Source organism: Diabrotica virgifera, chromosome 4, assembly GCF_917563875.1.
Source record: "Diabrotica virgifera virgifera chromosome 4, PGI_DIABVI_V3a".
Classification (NCBI taxonomy): Eukaryota; Metazoa; Arthropoda; class Insecta; order Coleoptera; family Chrysomelidae; genus Diabrotica; species Diabrotica virgifera.
Window position 1 is genome coordinate 128,036,359 of NC_065446.1, and position 17,619 is coordinate 128,053,977.

Sequence of the window (17,619 nt, forward strand, 5' to 3'; positions counted from 1 at the left end):
CTAAATTCTACATGAAAAAATAATGACAGTTTGCTCTATAAACGTATGTCAGCAAATGCTTAGTTTCCGACATACGGGATGTTGAAATTTTTATTTCAAACTGCCAATTTTTTTATTACGCTAAGGCTGGTTGAGCTATGAAAAGAAATTTGATGGGTTTTAAGAGGTAGTTATTGCGCATTTTTTGACATATAATTAAGAATTTTGTATTTATCATTGGCGCGCCTACGGGTAATGCTCTAAAATTTTTTAAAGACAAAAATAGTACGCCACTGAGATATTTCAAATTAAAAGTTATTTTTAAATTTCACGTTTAATTTATGATAAAAAACCTTTCCTGCCTGATAAAATGTATTTTAACGTTTTCTACACTATAAAATTTGATCAAAAGCTTGTTTTGAATCAAAGTAACTTGTTATAATGCCATATAATGACATTTTTGTGTCCCTTCTATTAAAATATTATGTTTTCCATTGATACTTTACGATAGAAAATGCAAATTTGTATAAATAAACACCAAATCACTGTAAAAGCGCATAAAATACCATTTTGAGAAAAAAAGAAGACGAATATTTTTTGACCTTAAATATCTTATTTTTACGTCCAGCAGAAGCTATACACCAATTTTCAGACAAATCGGAGGTCCAAAATTTTTTTTGCTCCAAAATTGAGTGATTTGAAATGGAATGACCCATAAACTAAAAGAAAAGAAAGGATGGTTTAGATTTGATTACAGTACAACACCTCTACTATGTAATTATACGTATTTCGGAATAGCCGTTTTCTCATCGGAGCACCTGGGTAGAGGCACTGAACTGAAATCAAATCCTTTCATCCTTTCCGGGTAATTATCAAAATAATTACCAAAGATGCTACTAGCACCATCTATGAATCGAAAGTTAAGTCAGGAAATAAAATTCGAAATTATTTATCCTCTGAGCTTTTTAAGTTGGAAAAAATAAAGCATAACAGAGCGGCGAAATACTCGACAAGGGAAATACTCGACTCTGACAGGACATGAAATGCATTTTTAGATTTCCCTTGTCGAGTATTTCGTCACTCTGTTATGCTTTATTTTTTCCAACTTAAAAAGCTCAGAGGATAAATAATTTCGAATTTTATTTCCTGACTCAACTTTCGATTCATAGATGATGCTAGTAGCATCTTTGGTAATTATTTTGATAATTACCCGGAAAGGATGAAAGGATTTGATTTCAGTTCAGTGCCTCTACCCAGGTGCTCCGATGAGAAAACGGCTATTCCGAAATACGTATAAGCACATAGTAGAGGTGCTGTACTGTAATCAAATCTTAACCATCCTTTCTTTTCTTTTAGTTTATACTTTATTCACTTTTGTGGATATAAAAGGGAAATAATTCGCTAAAATTATTATCACAGTGAATGACAGGACGTAAAATGCATTTTTAGATTCCCTTGTCGAGTATTGCGCCACTCTGTTATGCTTTATTTTTTCCAACTTAAAAAGCTCAGAGAATAAATAATTTCGAATTTTATTTCCTGACTCAACTTTCGATTATATTCAACCAGTGCATCCTTTTTCTCATTGCATATGGATGTCAAATCTGGACCCTAACCAAGACAAATATAAACAGAAAGGACAATGGAGAGAGGAATTTTAGGTATATGACTGTCAGGCAGAAAAAGGAACGACGTGGTAAGATCCAAAGCAAAAGTTGAGGATATCACAACAAAAATTGTCAAACTCAAATGGAGCTTCCACACTTCTAGACAAAAAGACCAACGTTGCAACGCCATATTACAACATTGGAGATGTTACGACCGAGAGAAACACCACAGATGAGATGGGCCCTCGGCCATATCTCAGGAACCGTTTATAGTACAGTTTTAAGAAAAAAATATTTATAATAATAGTTGCCTCAGGAAAACCCTGGAAATTATCTTCATAATTGTAGTTCCACCGCTAGAGGGCTTAATTGAATGTCAAAACTTAAAAATCAAATTTTTACAAAATTCTCCTAATGAAAGGGCACTGAAAATCCCATCATCGTATTCTTCATAAAATTCTGCGCATAATTGATTTCACAAGTTTAAGTCTACCTTTGTAAATAAGAGGTGGGGTGAGTGGGAACCTTCTTATGAAAAAATGGCTGTAAGTCCGGTTCTGCTAAATCGAATTTTGCATACTTGTTCTTGTTGAAAACAGCTCTTTTTCGTCAATGTAAGTGTCTTATTTTCGAAAAAGCCTAATAAGTAATACGCCATCTGGGAGGCGTTATTTAATTATTTTCAGAAATCTAGTTTTCTTCGGAAAATATTAAATACAAGTATGCATTTTTAATCCTGTATTACAAAATTAGACCAAATTAGCAACAGAATACCGAAAACCGCATGTCGATACCTATTTTCTATCTCGAGATATCTTAAGAAATGTGTTAATTCTAACATAACTGTTACTGTCACCGGTAAACGAAGTTAAGGAAAAGTAGTGTGCTATGGAAAAAACAAATAAGCATTTTCCAGATGTAAACGTATATAATTCATTACAATAACAATAAGATAAACAACACTATAAAAATAACAAAGAAATAAAAGCAACTACTTACTTAGTGACAGCCTAAATGTTCCAATTGTTGCCCATCATTTTCGATGCAAGCATTTACTCTTTCAAGAGTATATTGAACAGCAACAGATTTAACTGTTTTAGACTTATATTTATGGGGACGGATTAAAGACCTTGTTTTTGCCGCTAGGCCCACTGCTCGAGAAAACATGATCTAAATAATACGAAACGCCATTCAAAGCATTGGAGAGTGCAGAAATTCAGACTGCTGTTCAAGTGTTCAATCTACTCTTAAAAGAGTAAATGATTGCATCGAAAATGATGGGCAACAATTTGAATATTTAGGTCGTCACTAAGTAAGTAGTTGCTTTTATTTCTTTGTTATATTTTATAGTGTTGTTTATCTTATTGTTGTTTTAATTAATTATATACGTTTACATCTGGAAAATGTTTATTTGTTTTTTCCCTAGCACACTACTTTTCCTTAAGTTAGTTTACCGGTGACAGTAACAGTTATGTTTAGAATTAACACATTTCTTAAGATATCTCGAGATAGAAAATAGGTATCGACATGCGGTTTTCAGTTTTCTGTTGCTAATTTGGCCTAATTTTGTAATACAGGATTAAAAATGCATACTTGTATTTAATATTTTTCAAAGAAAACTAGATTTCTGAAAATAATTAAGTAACTCCTCCCAGCTGGTATATTACTTATTAGGCTATTTCGAAAATAAGACACTTACATTGACGAAAAAGAGCTGTTTTCAACAAGACCAAGTATGCAAAATTCGATTTAGCAGAACCGGACTTACAGCAATTTTCCCATAAGAAGGTTCCCACTCACCCCACCTCTTATTTGCAAAGGTAGACTTAAACTTGTGAAATCAAATATGCGTAGAATTTTATGAAGAATACGATGATTGGATTTCCAGTGCCCTTTCATTAGGTAAATTTTGTAAAATTTTGATTTTTTAATTTTTGATATTCAATTACTCCCTCTAGCGGTGGACCTACAATTATGAAAATAATTTCCAGGCTTTTCCCGAGGCAACTTTTGTTATAAATATTTGTTTCTCAAAGCTGTACTATAAATGGTCCCTGAGATATGGCCGAAGGCCATTCTTATTGGGACACCCGGTACAAAGAAGTGCATGCTTTACATTTTATGTTCAAAATGTAAACCACCTTCATCAATACATTTTTGGCAACGCTTATACACAGTGAAACAAGTCTTTCTACAGACTTCCCAAGTTGGCACGGTGAACTTCAAATTGGCAAAAACTTTATCTTTAAGTACACCCCACAAGGCAAAATCATAGGGCGTCAAATCTGGCGAACGTGCAGGCCATTCAATTGTGTCGCTTCTCTCTATCCAATCACTAAACTGGTCATTTAGAAACTCACGAACTTGCAATCCGTAATGAGGCGTTGCACCGTCTTGCTGAAAATATCGAATACCTTGTAACTGTGGATTATTTGCAAGGCCCTTCACAGAACATGGTATATTTTCTTGGAGACGCTGCAAACTTGCGCGTGACTTTTTTTGATAGCGTTAACTGACTTTTGGTCCACCCGGTATTTTACCTCGTTGGCTGATGGTAATTGATGATTATTTAAAGTTACAGGAGGACAGGTTCCTTTTCGTGTTGTGAATGTAACATGGATAGATTTTCCTTCGTTGACTTTAATTTTTCATTCCAAAAATCAATCTTGTATTCTGTCTAGATACTTGAAGAAGATGCGAGGCATAAATAGGGTCAGTATGTGAGGCTAAGATTGCAGAATCGTCGGCAAATGTACCTAGCATCATTTCTTCTGTAGGAGGTCTCTCCTCTAGTAGTTCCTTAAGAGTTGGAGGTATATCTGCGGTAAACAAGAGATGCAAGGTAGGTCCCAGCACGCTACCCTGTGGTACGCCAGCTTTGATAGAATAGAGTTTGGAAGTTGCATCTTGATATTTAATAAAATAACACCTACCTGACAAAGATGACTTAAAAAAGAATGTAAAAGCTCTGCGGTAATGTCCTTTTTAGCTTGTATAGGAGGTCTTCGTGCCATACCTTGTCAATGCCTGCCGCCTAACGTCAATAAATGCCGCTGAACAGTACCTCTTGGCCTTAAAATCAACATTTATATGTTTTACCACTCTGTGAACTTGGGTTGTTAAGTGATGGGACCGAAATCCAAACTGGTGGACTGGAATTGGATTTTTAATGCAGGGTTTGAGTTTTTTTACTAATAGTTTTTCGAACACTTTAGACGTGATTGGCAAGAGGCTGATTGGTTTGTAAGATGTAGTTTCTTCTTGAGGTTTCCCCGGTTTTAGAATTGTTATTATCTGAGATATTTTCCATTAATCGGGAAAGTAACCTAAGTTTAGTATGGCATTGAATATAAACTTTCTAAGTTTTATGCATTTGGGAGGTAATTCTTTCAACACTTTTCCACTGATCAAGTCATACCCTGGAAATTTTCTATCGTTTAAATTATTAATATTACTTCAGACGATTTAAACTTCGGAATAGACAAACTCATTTGAAGAGAATGTTTTTGATGAGATGGGGCTTTGAAGAAATGAGAATACGTCTACAAGTGAAGCGTTTTGCTCAGAATTGAGATCAATGGGAGGAGTTGGGAGAGACCTATGTCCAAAAATATACGATAGAAGGCTAAGAAGAAGAAGAAATAAGGACCGCGCCTTAAAGAAATATAAATGAAGGAGATGTACCGATTGCGTATATATTATGTGTACTAAATATTATGTACACCGAATTTCGATGATTTTTTTTAAACAAAAAACAAGAAATTGGAAACTTTCAAAAACAAAAAACAACAATGCACAGGAACAACAGTACAGAATAAAAACAGCAATAAAATGTTGGAAAAGTTTTTTTACGATGTTCACCTATTGTAAAGTGTTTTCTGTCAGATAAATATTGGAAAAAGTTGGATTGACTCTATGTCAAACTAGATTTTTATTGAAAGCTCTTCTTGAGAAAAAAAGTTGTAGATCATTGTTGATCATTTTTGTTCCAGCTCTTCACCTTGAAAACAAAACTATGTCCATCTTCCTCCTTCCGTCTATTGTATCGTATTTTTATTTTTTTTAGATAGTAGCTCTGAACTGTATACCGACACATCAGGTGTGGATTTGGACCAATTCATTCCTGAAACACTCAATAGAAACTCAAAAGATAGAGCGTTAATGCTTCAAATCGAAGAAGATCTAGTCAATTTTGTCAAAGACAGATAGTAAGTAACTACTTGACGTATTTTCGTTTATGTTCTAATAGATTCGTATGTAATTTCTGTGTTACATCGATTTTTCTTATTACAGTAGGTCACTGTACAAATTTCCGCCCATGTCATCCTACCAACGCATGTTAGTTCATAGGTGTGCGGCCTATTTCGGTCTGGACCACAACATTGAACCCACTGGAAAGGCTGTGGTCGTCACGAAGACGAGAAATACGAGGCTACCTGAGATAGAATTTAAGGAACACATCAAAGACGATATTATTTTTAGCGAGGAACCCAGACGATCGATACTTAAGAGGGATTCCAATAGCATGGATGGTTATTCGTAAGTAGTTTATATGTATATTGCTTTAAAAAGATTTTTTATGACTTGTTACGGTACATTAAGGGGCTATCCTAGTGTAAAAGTACGAAATTCACATATTTTTTTGAGAATTCTAAAATAACAAGTACTTTACCAATTGTTTTGAAAATTTGCATGAGCATTTATTATAAAAAGAAGTACACGTAAAACAATTTTCATAAAAAAATATTGAAAATTCAACGATTTATCCGCCATCTACTGGCACCGTGAAAATAAAAACATAGCTTCACTGCTGCAGTGATTGGGACTAATAGAGATCCTGAAACATAAAATTTCAAAGTTGTTATTGAAATACAAGTTACTTTCTATACCATCAACTAGGGTTTTTTGATCGGATAAAAAATGTCAATTTGGCGGTTTTTGAAAATGAAAATGTTTTAGTTAATTTAAAAAAAAATTAACACGTCATTTCTCCAAATTTTAATATTTTTCAAAAATGCTAGTTGATGGTATAGAAAACAACTTATATTTCAATAATCACTTTGAAATTTTATGTTTCAGGATCTCTATTGGCCCCAATAACTGCAGCAGTAAGTAGACCTATGTTTTTATTTTCACGGTGCCAGTAGATGCCAGAATGATCATGTAAATTTTCAAAACAATTGGTACAGTACTCTTTATTTTAGAAATTCCCAAAAAAAAGTATATGAATTTCGTACTTTTACACTAGGATAGCCCCTTAATGTTCAAATTTATTTGAGTTGAGCAACATGTATAATTAGATGACGCGTCTTTTATTTTTCTGAGGTTAGAACGTAAATAATTTATTGTAAAAAGGCAGTGGCAAAAATAAATCATTAAATTAAGGATAACGACATCAAAATTATTTTAAAATTAGTGAAATAACGTGGGAATATTTATAAGGACTGTACAAAAGCAAGAAGTTTAGTTGGTAAAATGTGACAATCAGCTATTTTTCGTCCACTATAACTTTGCCCATGCGTCACGATTCATTTTCAAACAAATTAAATCAAAACATAAAATGAAACTTACGCCGATGTGTGTAGTATATAGTATACAATGCAGTATACAAAATGTATATACACATCGACGTTCGTTTCACTTTATGTTTTGATTTAATTTTTTTGAAAATGAATCGTGACGCATGGGAAACGTTATAGCGGACGAACAATAACAAAGTAGGAAACAAACTCTGTCCGATTGAATTGTGACGTTGTCAGTGTAAGCTGCTTCATAATTACATTTTTCCGCGTTTCCATCTTGGGCCATACAAAAATACCAATCTCAAACATATTTATCCTGTATAAGCGTCCCTGTCCATTTTGGCCTTCTCCTCTCATGAACTTGTAAATTAGCAATGCTTTGTATAGGATGATTAACATTTCGACGTTGAATACGCCGAAACCATCTTAACATTAACATCTCTTTATCAAGTACAAATGTCTCCCAACGTTACTCTATCACTTGTTATTATAACTTTACTATGTTGTCTTTCATTTCTCAATCAGCAATTATACAAACTCGATTATTAGTCCTTTTCCCTACACACCACGATTTATATCATTTGTCTAAATATTTCGCTCTTTCCCGTTTCCACCTAGTCTCTTGATTGCAAGCAATTTATACTCTCCTTTACCAGCTCCATAGTCTTGCTTGTAAAACTTTTAAGATTCCAGGACCCTATCCAACGTTTCCAACCTGTAATGGATGTTTCCCCTGAAATAGTCCTCACCCGAAAATCCGAATGGAGGCTCAGTTTGTTTCCGAAACATTTTACCCTAGGAGGTATCATCATTTCAGTATAATTTTTGTTACCTTTATAAAGGTTTTTCGGTATTAGCGGTAGCGACATCTTTAAAGAGAAATGAAAAGTCCCAGATCTAAACAATAAATCTGAAAATTCTCGTAAAACCACTTTCTGGTAACATCCTAAATCTGTGCCTGTTACATTTTATAAGATGAAAGGGACTCTACAATATGCAGTCACATTTGCAAGGAGAGTCAAGAAGTAAGAAGAGATAGAAAGCCAGTGAGGAGGAAATTTTTTCAATACTCGGAAGTTCTCAAGACCTTCACCCAAAAATTGTAAGAAAAAAGACAAAGAAACAAAATTTTGTCAATTAATAAGAAAGATGCGCAACATTCCGAATAAAATTAAGTAAATAAAAAAATTCGAAAAGGAAGCAAAAAAACAATAGAAAATATTGTTATGGAGAACAAAGAATGGGCAAATGAAATTGCACTGCTAAAACACGAAAATCTGGAGATCAAGGAATAAAAGGAAATATGCCATATAACATAAATATGTAGTTATGAAAGGATATATATGAGCGAACAATTTGAAAAGAAACAATAATAGTTTAAGAGCTAGTGAACCCTCCGACTAACGGTCTTCCTGTAAGACTAGAAATTTGTATAGTGATAATTCATAGCACACCAAGGCTAGAATCCATGACCTGGCAGGCATTGGCCCTGCACGTGTATCTACCAGGTGAATCAAAAAGTGCATAGTTCAGGGGTAAAATAAACCTTCCCCTGTAAGGATTAAATTAAAGTATGTGTTTGACTAAGTCATTTAGAAGACATGTGTACAATGACAGGCGATTATGAACAGCATAAGACCTTGCCAGACGAGGGAAAAGATTAGGGGTTTTTCCTAAAATTATTTTTTTTTGCATCGAGCAAAGTTTTTTTAGGTTTTTTTAATCACTACAAACAGAAAAGGTATTAAGTGACTTTTTTAGGTTTTTTGAATCACTACAAACAGAAAAGTTCTTAAGTGACTTTTCTCTTAGGTTAATAGTTTTTGACATATACGCGATTAAAAATTTAAAAATTGCGAAATCGGTCATTTTTAACCCTGAATCGGACAATTAACTGAATATTTCAATGTTGCCAAGGTATGTAGATATTCTTTAAACATCGATTGATGAAATCCCGAAGAGTTTTTGCAATACAATATCAAAAACCCCTTTGTATTTTAATTGCTATTCAAGCGGGCGCGACACTGTAGTTTAAGTGAGGACGTTTGAGTTTGCATAAATTCATTATCTCAAGAATGGGCAAATTTGAAGAGAAATCCTCAGATAGGTCGATTTTTATTTTTAAATTATGACTTTTTGGCATAATCCTAGTGACGTCATCCATCTGGTCGTGATGACGTAATCGATGATTTTTTTAAATGTGAGTAGGGGTTGTGTGATAGCTCATTTGAAAGGTTATTTAATTCTCTATTCAGTAATATAAACATTAACATAATTATTTATACGCGGTGTACAAAAAAAATTTTTTTATTTAATTAATTTACACAAAAAGAAGAAATTTTTTTGCACACCCTATAAATAATTATATTAACGTTTATATTACTGTATATAGAGAATTAAATAACCTTTCAAATGAGCTACCACACGACCCCTACTATCATTTAAAAAAATCATCGCTTACGTCATCACGCCCAGATGGATGACGTCACTAGTATTATATATGGGTATGCCAAAAAGTCCTAAATTAAAAATAAAAATCAACCTGTCTGAGGATTTCTCTTCAAATTTGCCCATTCTCGAGATAATGAATTTATGCAAACTTAAACGTCCTCACTTATACTACAGTGTCGCGCCCGCTTGATTAGCAATGAAAAAAACAAAGGGGTTTTCGATATTGTATTGCAAAAAACTCTTCGGGATTTCATCAATCGATGTTAAAGAATATCTAACTACCTTGGCAACATTGAAATTTTCAGTTAAATGCCCGATTCGGGGATTAAATGGGCCGATTTCGCAATTTTTAAATTTTTAATCGTTTATATATGTCAAAAACTATTAACCTAAGAGAAAAGTCACTAAAGACCTTTTCTGTTGGGAATGATTCAAAAAATCCAAAAAAAAACTTTGTTCAGTGCAAAAAAAACAATTTTAGGAAAAAACCCTAATCTTTCCCCTCGCCTGGCAAGGTCTTATGCTGTTCAGAATCGCATGTTATTGTACACATTTCTTCTAAAATGACTTTAAACACATACTTAAATTTAAACCCTATATGAGAAAGTTTATTTTACCCCTAAACTGCGCACTCTTCGATTCACCTGGTAGATACACGCGCAAGGCTGATGCCTGCCAGGTCATGGTTTTTAGCTTTGGTGTGCTATGAATTATCACTATACAAATTTCTAGCCTTACAGGAAGACCGTTAGTCGGAGGGTTCACTAGCTCTTAGACTATAAGAAATTTCATCAAAAAACATACTAAAGTAGAAGTTGAAATACAAAATCAGGACGAAACAGGAAAATGGAAAAGGAGTAGGTACAAATTAAAAGGTATTAAAAAACATGAAATGTATATCAACGATAACACAACTTTAAAAGAAAGAGTCGTCTAAAATCTAGAATACTAAGGCGGTCCGATAAGTACTTAGCCTCCAAATGAGTCACGAAAATTTTGGAGAAGTGGCGATTTATTTTTTAATATTGTCTCCTTTTAGCTCTATACACCTGACCCAGTGATGCTTTAACTCGTTTATCCCATCTAGACAATTCGTTTTCTCGAGGTATGCAAAGTGGGCTTCTATGGCGCCGATGAACTCCTCATTCGATTTAAATTTCCGCCCGACAAGTGACTTTTTCAAGTTTGGAAACAAAATGAAGTCGTACAGGGTCAAATCTGGAGAATGTGGTGGATGGAACAGTAGTTCGTAGCCCAAATCGACCAGTTTGGCCACGGCGACGGCGGACATGTGAGCCGGTGCGTTGTCATTGTGGAAGAGGAATTTTTTTGTTCCCCAATTTGGGCTGTTTTCTTTGCGAGTCGGCGTCGAATTGACCCAATAATGGAGTCTTCGCCTTTTTCGGAGCATGTTCGCGGGCTGACGTTTACTGTATCGACTATTGCTTGGTCTGGTGAGTACCGGTGGATCCAAGTTTCGTCGACGGTTATGAATAAAGTCCGGATTATAAGCATTTTTCTTTTTTTTTTTGCTTATTATGTATTAGGACTTTTAGTAAAAATGCTTATTTTAAAGATATGTTGCTTATCTTTATTTATTTTACTTCTTATGATAAACTATAGTTAAATTTCATGTATTACTTCATGTCTTAAGCAAAATTCTATAAGTATGCAGAGCTATAAATCCCTAATAATTCAATAAACCATAAGAATTTTAATCCCTTAGGCTTAGGAGATGAACGGGAAAACCCATCGTTATACCTGTTCAACCTGTATAAATGTAATTTAATGTTAATGTCCTTTGTTCATATTTATATCATTGTATCCATGTTTACTTACAGGTTTTTTTTCTTGAACCTTGCTTATTTCATAAAAACTTTGCTTATTTTTGCGACATTTTTTGCTTATATAAGTGCTTATTTTGACCTTTCTGTCATGCTTTTAATCCGGGCTTTAGTTATTAAGCAACGTAAAAATTCCTTCAGATTAGGCTTAAACAGCCTGACAGTGCTCTGAGGTGGTCTTATGGTAGCTCTTGTTGGCCTGAGGGCAAAAACGCGGCACTCATCGCGCCGACAGCTTTCTCATGCCCAAAATTTCATGCAGTATATGACTCACGCAATCTTTTATGATGCCTACTGTCTCAACTATCTCGCGAACCTTCAGTCGACGGTTTGCCAATAGGCGATTGTGGATTTTTTTCACATTATCCTCCGTGGTAGCCGTTTTCGAGGCACCTGGGCGTGACTTTTTTCTCGACACCTCACGGTAGAAGAGAACCGGATTATATATATATATATATATATATAAAATTTTCAGACACTCTCGCTTCCACACGCTGTCAAAAGAAAACTACGAGTCTGATTCGGCTGAGATTTTGACATATTCCGTTTACAAGAATGTATTATTATTATCCGATAGTAGATTTCTCTTGCGATAGTGGCGCCATCGGGCGGAGAGGCTAAGTACTTATCGGACCACCACCTATATTACAGATTGTGACGAACAGCTCTATTAAACACCAGACTCAGTAAAAAGCAAGTTTAATTTAAATAAAAATATATTCAAATAAATAACAAAAATAAAATTTAGTTTTATACAATATGTACAGTAAAAATAAGAAGACAAATCCTAGCCCGATAAAAGAACAATCTGACCCCCAAAAAAATAAAGGAAGGATAAAAATTTGGGAATAGGTAGTTGAAATTGTCTATTATTATATTAGAAAAAGTTTACAATTCTACATCCCCTCCATTTTTCAAAAATGGAGGGGAATACCCCCTCCATAGGTGGGGAAAGGTGAAAAATATACATTCAAAATAAGTCCGGAATTGGATAAAATTATAAAATGACTAATTCTAAGCAACTTTTGTTTTATAGATTTTTTTTCTTTAAGTCAATACTTTTCGAGTTATTTGCAAGTGAATATGTTCATTTTTAACAGAAAAATACATTAAAAAGGGTTCAAGGCAGGTTTTGTTTATATTCGAGTCAGAGTTGGACTACCATCTCCATATAGCAACTATTTCAGCATCCTTATGCATCACCAGTGAAGATTATGCAGTCACAACTCTGAAGGGAATATAAACATTCTGCCTCTTTTAAGGCAAAACATCGCGATGCAATGAACCCACCTTTTGAGACGCAAATCAGCGACATCTCTCGTATTACGAGGAAAACAACGAAAAGCCCCAGATACAAAGTTTACTACTTTTTAAACAATTAGAATAATTGAAATAAAAATATAATAAACAATATTTTAAATCTAAGACTTTTCGTTAATAAACTGCTTTCTGGCTGCATCCCATATCTCCGGATTTTACAATATATAATCACGTAGAGACGACGAAAATAGGAGAAAGCAAATAGAGGACACTTAGGCCACGCATTTCCCTTCTCTTCGTCTAGGAAAAGGACCGAAAGACAGTTTCTAAATACTCAAAAACTGAGTAAAATGAAAAAGATTAAAAAGGGTTCAAGGCAGGTTTTGTTTATATTCGATTCAGAGTTGGACTACCATCTCCATATAGCAACTATTTCAGCATCCTTATGCATCATCAGTGAAGATTATGCAGTCACAACTCTGAAGGGAATATAAACATTCTGCCTCTTTTAAGGCAAAACATCGCGATGCAATGAACCCACCTTTTGAGACGCAAATCAGCGACATCTCTCGTATTACGAGGAAAACAACGAAAAGCCCCAGATACAAAGTTTACTACTTTTTAAACAATTAGAATAATTGAAATAAAAATATAATAAACAATATTTTAAATCTAAGACTTTTCGTTAATAAACTGCTTTCTGGCTGCATCCCATATCTCCGGATTTTACAATATATAATCACGTAGAGACGACGAAAATAGGAGAAAGCAAATAGAGGACACTTAGGCCACGCATTTACCTTCTCTTCGTCTAGGAAAAGGACCGAAAGACAGTTTCTAAATACTCAAAAACTGAGTAAAATGAAAAAGATTAAAAAGGGTTCAAGGCAGGTTTTGTTTATATTCGATTCAGAGTTGGACTACCATCTCCATATAGCAACTATTTCAGAAAAATACATGTTTTTGAACGATTTTTCGGAGATAACTCAAAAAGTAAGTATTTCAGCGAAAAAATATTCTTAGCAAAAATTTAGCTTATAAAAAACTGAAAAAAATGGTGTATGCTTGAGGTCTGTAGACCCAGTAGAAGCAGAGTTGTAGCTAATGAAAAGTAGGTTCTTCTTCATCAAATTCCAAATCGAATATTTCAAGGTGAAATAACCCAAAAACGGAGCACTTTTCGGGGAAAATTCATTTCAACTTTTTTAAAGTGTTTAAAAACCCCCCTCTGTGGCTCAGTGGTAAGAGCGCCTACCTTTGGACCGAAAGGTCTTGAGTTCGAATCTCACCAGGGTCAGAAATTTTTCGTTTATTATAAATTAATAAATGAAAACAGTGTCTGTCCTTTTGGGATCCGTACTCACCGGATGTACCGCAGACGTTCGGATACAATTAGCGTCTCTTTGTCAAGACAATGACGTCGACTTTGCAAAGTAGCAAGACACTTACTCAACACACACACTACACATTACTCCCCTGAGTTAGTGATAAGTTGTACGCTGTGAGCTCGTACGTAGAGGGGATATTTACAAATTCGCGAGCTCCAGTAGTGGCAAGTCTGTAACCTTTACCGGAAATTTGTCATAAATGTCAAAGTGATTAATTTAAAATTAAAAGTAAAAACATTAATTATAAAAAATATTAGTTGGTCAAAGCTGTGGTATATATTTTTACCTTAAATATACTTCGTTTTAAATACTGAATTTAAGTTTTTTTAATGTTCCGTAATATGTAATTATAAATTAATCTTAGCGCCATCTACACGATAATTGTGAAAGTATCTGAAGTAAGAAATTCATATTTTATCAGTAGAACGTCAAAATGATTAGCAAAATCTTAAAAAAATTGATTACGATTTAATTAATTTTTGCGTTGTAAATATTAAGCGATAATAATTAAATAGTAAATTTAAAAATTACCGGTGAAAGTTGAATTAGTAATCCGCCAGGAGCGCCACCAGCGAAGCTCAGGGCGTATAGTTTAAAAAATCATTATGAAATTGACTGGCCAGTTGGTTGTGAAAACCAGTGCCAATAAAACACAAAATGCACACACATAAAGTGTTTAAAAAAAGTTTTATTTTTGTTTTTTAAACAAACTTGTAACATTAAAAGTAAGCGTCCCAAATAAAATTAATCGTTACCGCTTCACAATTTACTTGAATTATGTATTGTTTATATTATCTATAAGTTTCATTGGTTCAAAGTGCTCATTTTTGAAAAAAATTGGGTTTAAAATAAAACATTTTTTTTTAATTTTGAAAAAAAAAGTAATTGTTCATAGAATTAACTTAAAATTATTAGTAATACCAAAAATCTTAAAGAGTAATAAAATGTACATTTTGCTTTTCTGAATATTTTTGCTTTTTTGTTTTCTTGTTATACCTACAAAAATTGGTTATGCTATGGCTGTTCAAAATTTGCCTAAACTTGTGATAAGTTACTCGTTCAAGCCATTTAACTACAGCTTTTTCAAAATAAGCACTTTGAACCGATGAAACTTACAAATCATATAAATAATACATAAGCAAAGCAACTTGTGAAGTGGTATGATAAAATTTATTTATGATGCTAATTACGGGGTGATATTAGCGATTTTTTTCCAGAAAATAAAAGGGACCAACAATATTTTGAGCGTAACTCACTTACTTTTAATGTTACAAGTTTTTTAACTGAGAAAATGTAAGAAATTAAACAATTAGAGAACATTATTATGTAGGTGTAAAAAACTATAATAGACGATATTGAAAAGAGACAGCTGACATGGTTCGGTCACGTTAAAGAATGAATGAGACTCGCTGGCCGAGAAAAATATTAGAGTGGGTCCCACCGGAGAAAAGAAAACAGGACGACCACGGAGAAGCTGGAGGGACAATATTCAGGAGGCAATGGATTCGAGGCAATTAGATGAAGATATGTGTTACGATAGAAAACATTGGAAGCTGGGTATGGAGAGGCGGCGCCAGCCGTAGAAATCCATTATATAATATATAATATATAATATAATATAATATAATAATAATATATAATATATAATGGATTTCTACGGCTGTCGCCGCCTCTCCATAGATGAGAGGTGTCAAGATGAGAGATGAATCAAAATTCATTTCAACTTTTTTATATATTATATAAAAAAGTTGAAATGAATATTCCCCGAAGAGTGCTCCGTTTTTCTGTTATTTCACATTGAAATATTCGATTTGGAATTTGATGAAGAAGAACCTACTTTTCATTAGCTACAACTCTGCTTCTACTGTGTCTACAGACCTCAAGCATACACCATTTTTTTTTTCAGTTTTTTATAAGCTAAATTTTTTCTAAGAATATTTTTTTGGCTGAAATACTTACTTTTTGAGTTATCTCCGAAAAACCGTCCAAAAACATGTTTTTTTCTGTTAAAAATGAACATATTCACTTGCAAATAACTCGAAAAGTATTGACTTAATGAAAAAACTCTATAGAACAAAAGTTGCTTATAATTAGTGATTTTATCCGATTTCGGGCCTATTTTGAACGTATATTTTTTCACTCCCGAGAAAATATTTTTCACCCCGTATTTTCCAATTTCTACAAAATGGAGGGGAGTAGAATTGTAAACTTTTTCTTATATAATAATAGACAATTTCAACTACCTATTCCCAAATTTTCATCCTTCCTTTATTTTTTTGGAGGTCTTCGTAAAATTTTGTGTTCCCTGATCGGGCTATCTTCGTAAATAAAATCAACGGAATTCTACGCCAATCTAAACAGGATCAAAACGATAATCTCACTGATATCATTTTCGCTCTTTTTTAGGTTTAAATCGCCCGATCGATCCTTTGGCTCGGAAAACCGAAGGAGTAAGAGTTTTGAGGAACGAGAAGAAGAGTATGAAAAGGCAAGAAGACGAATCTTTAATAGAGAGGTAAGCATATTCAACACAGTCGTAGTATTTGCTGATTTGGTGTCGTTTTAGACCATTCTATATTGGATTTTGTTAACTTTATTTTATTGCAGATGAGAGATGAATCTTCCGAAGATTTTGGCTGGTCCGAAATGCCTTGGTCTAGTACGGACAGTGAGTATTCTGCTAGATATCGACTGCATACTCCGGAAATGTATCACAGACATCCAGGAAGGATACTAATAAAGGTAAGCATCCATGTATTCCAATAACAGTCCAGACAAATATGCTCGTTTATGACGACAGTCATGTGACGCCAGTTGAAAAAGCTTCACGTCAATTATTAATCCAGGAGCAGTCGCGCTCACTTCTGTCACATAAGCAGTCGCGCGTAGAGCAAAAATCTCACAATACGAATTTAAATACGAATTTAAAGAAAATGTCTATTTTATAATATGTATTTTTATTTACTTGTTATGTTAAAAATATATATTTCTAACAATTCTAAAGCTAACTGGTTTTTACTAAAGCCATAACTTTCACAAAAAAAATTAAAACAAATAAAAAAAATTTCCACGCCCTACTACAATCTTCCACGAGGCACTTACGAGTGGAAAATTATGTTGCAAAATTGTTCATCAAGTTATCACGGAAAAGGATAAAATGTTAGATTTTTTCTAACGGCGCGACTGCTCCCGGGTTAAGAGACTAGAGGTATTTTCTGTGATCCATAGCTGTTCGGTGGATAGTGATTTAACATAAAGTATAGAGGAAATAAGAAATAATATGTCTAATAGAAACTAACGAGTAATTGTTTTAGGGTCATTCAGAGGAGATGGGCGAAGCACAAAGGCCCTGCGTGGCAAAAAGTTACAGCTTCGGTGGTTATGGAGGAAATATATCGGTGTTAAGTAGGGGCAACAGCGTCATGTCGACACACAGTGCTGGACCTAGGTTTCTCACAAAACAAGGTTAGTAAAGAATATATTTTTATTTTTATTTCGTTTATATTTAAGATATAGGAAGACTATTGAGTGCACTACTGAATACTAAAAGAGACAAAAATAAATAATA

At 33.8% G+C, this 17,619-nt stretch overlaps 1 protein-coding gene across 5 annotated transcripts in view; it reads left to right on the forward strand.

Moving 5' to 3' along the window:
* The window catches only part of LOC126883916 (cAMP-regulated phosphoprotein 21), a 398,508-nt gene that overhangs the window by 344,087 nt on the left and 36,802 nt on the right, over positions 1-17,619 (forward strand). For all 5 annotated transcript variants that reach the window (XM_050649638.1, XM_050649635.1, XM_050649637.1 and 2 more), the window contains exons 6-10: positions 5,653-5,794; positions 5,880-6,125; positions 16,458-16,566; positions 16,659-16,793; positions 17,366-17,516. In XM_050649638.1, the coding sequence (XP_050505595.1) occupies positions 5,653-5,794; positions 5,880-6,125; positions 16,458-16,566; positions 16,659-16,793; positions 17,366-17,516 (783 nt within the window). The remainder of the gene's footprint in view (positions 1-5,652; positions 5,795-5,879; positions 6,126-16,457; positions 16,567-16,658; positions 16,794-17,365; positions 17,517-17,619) is intronic.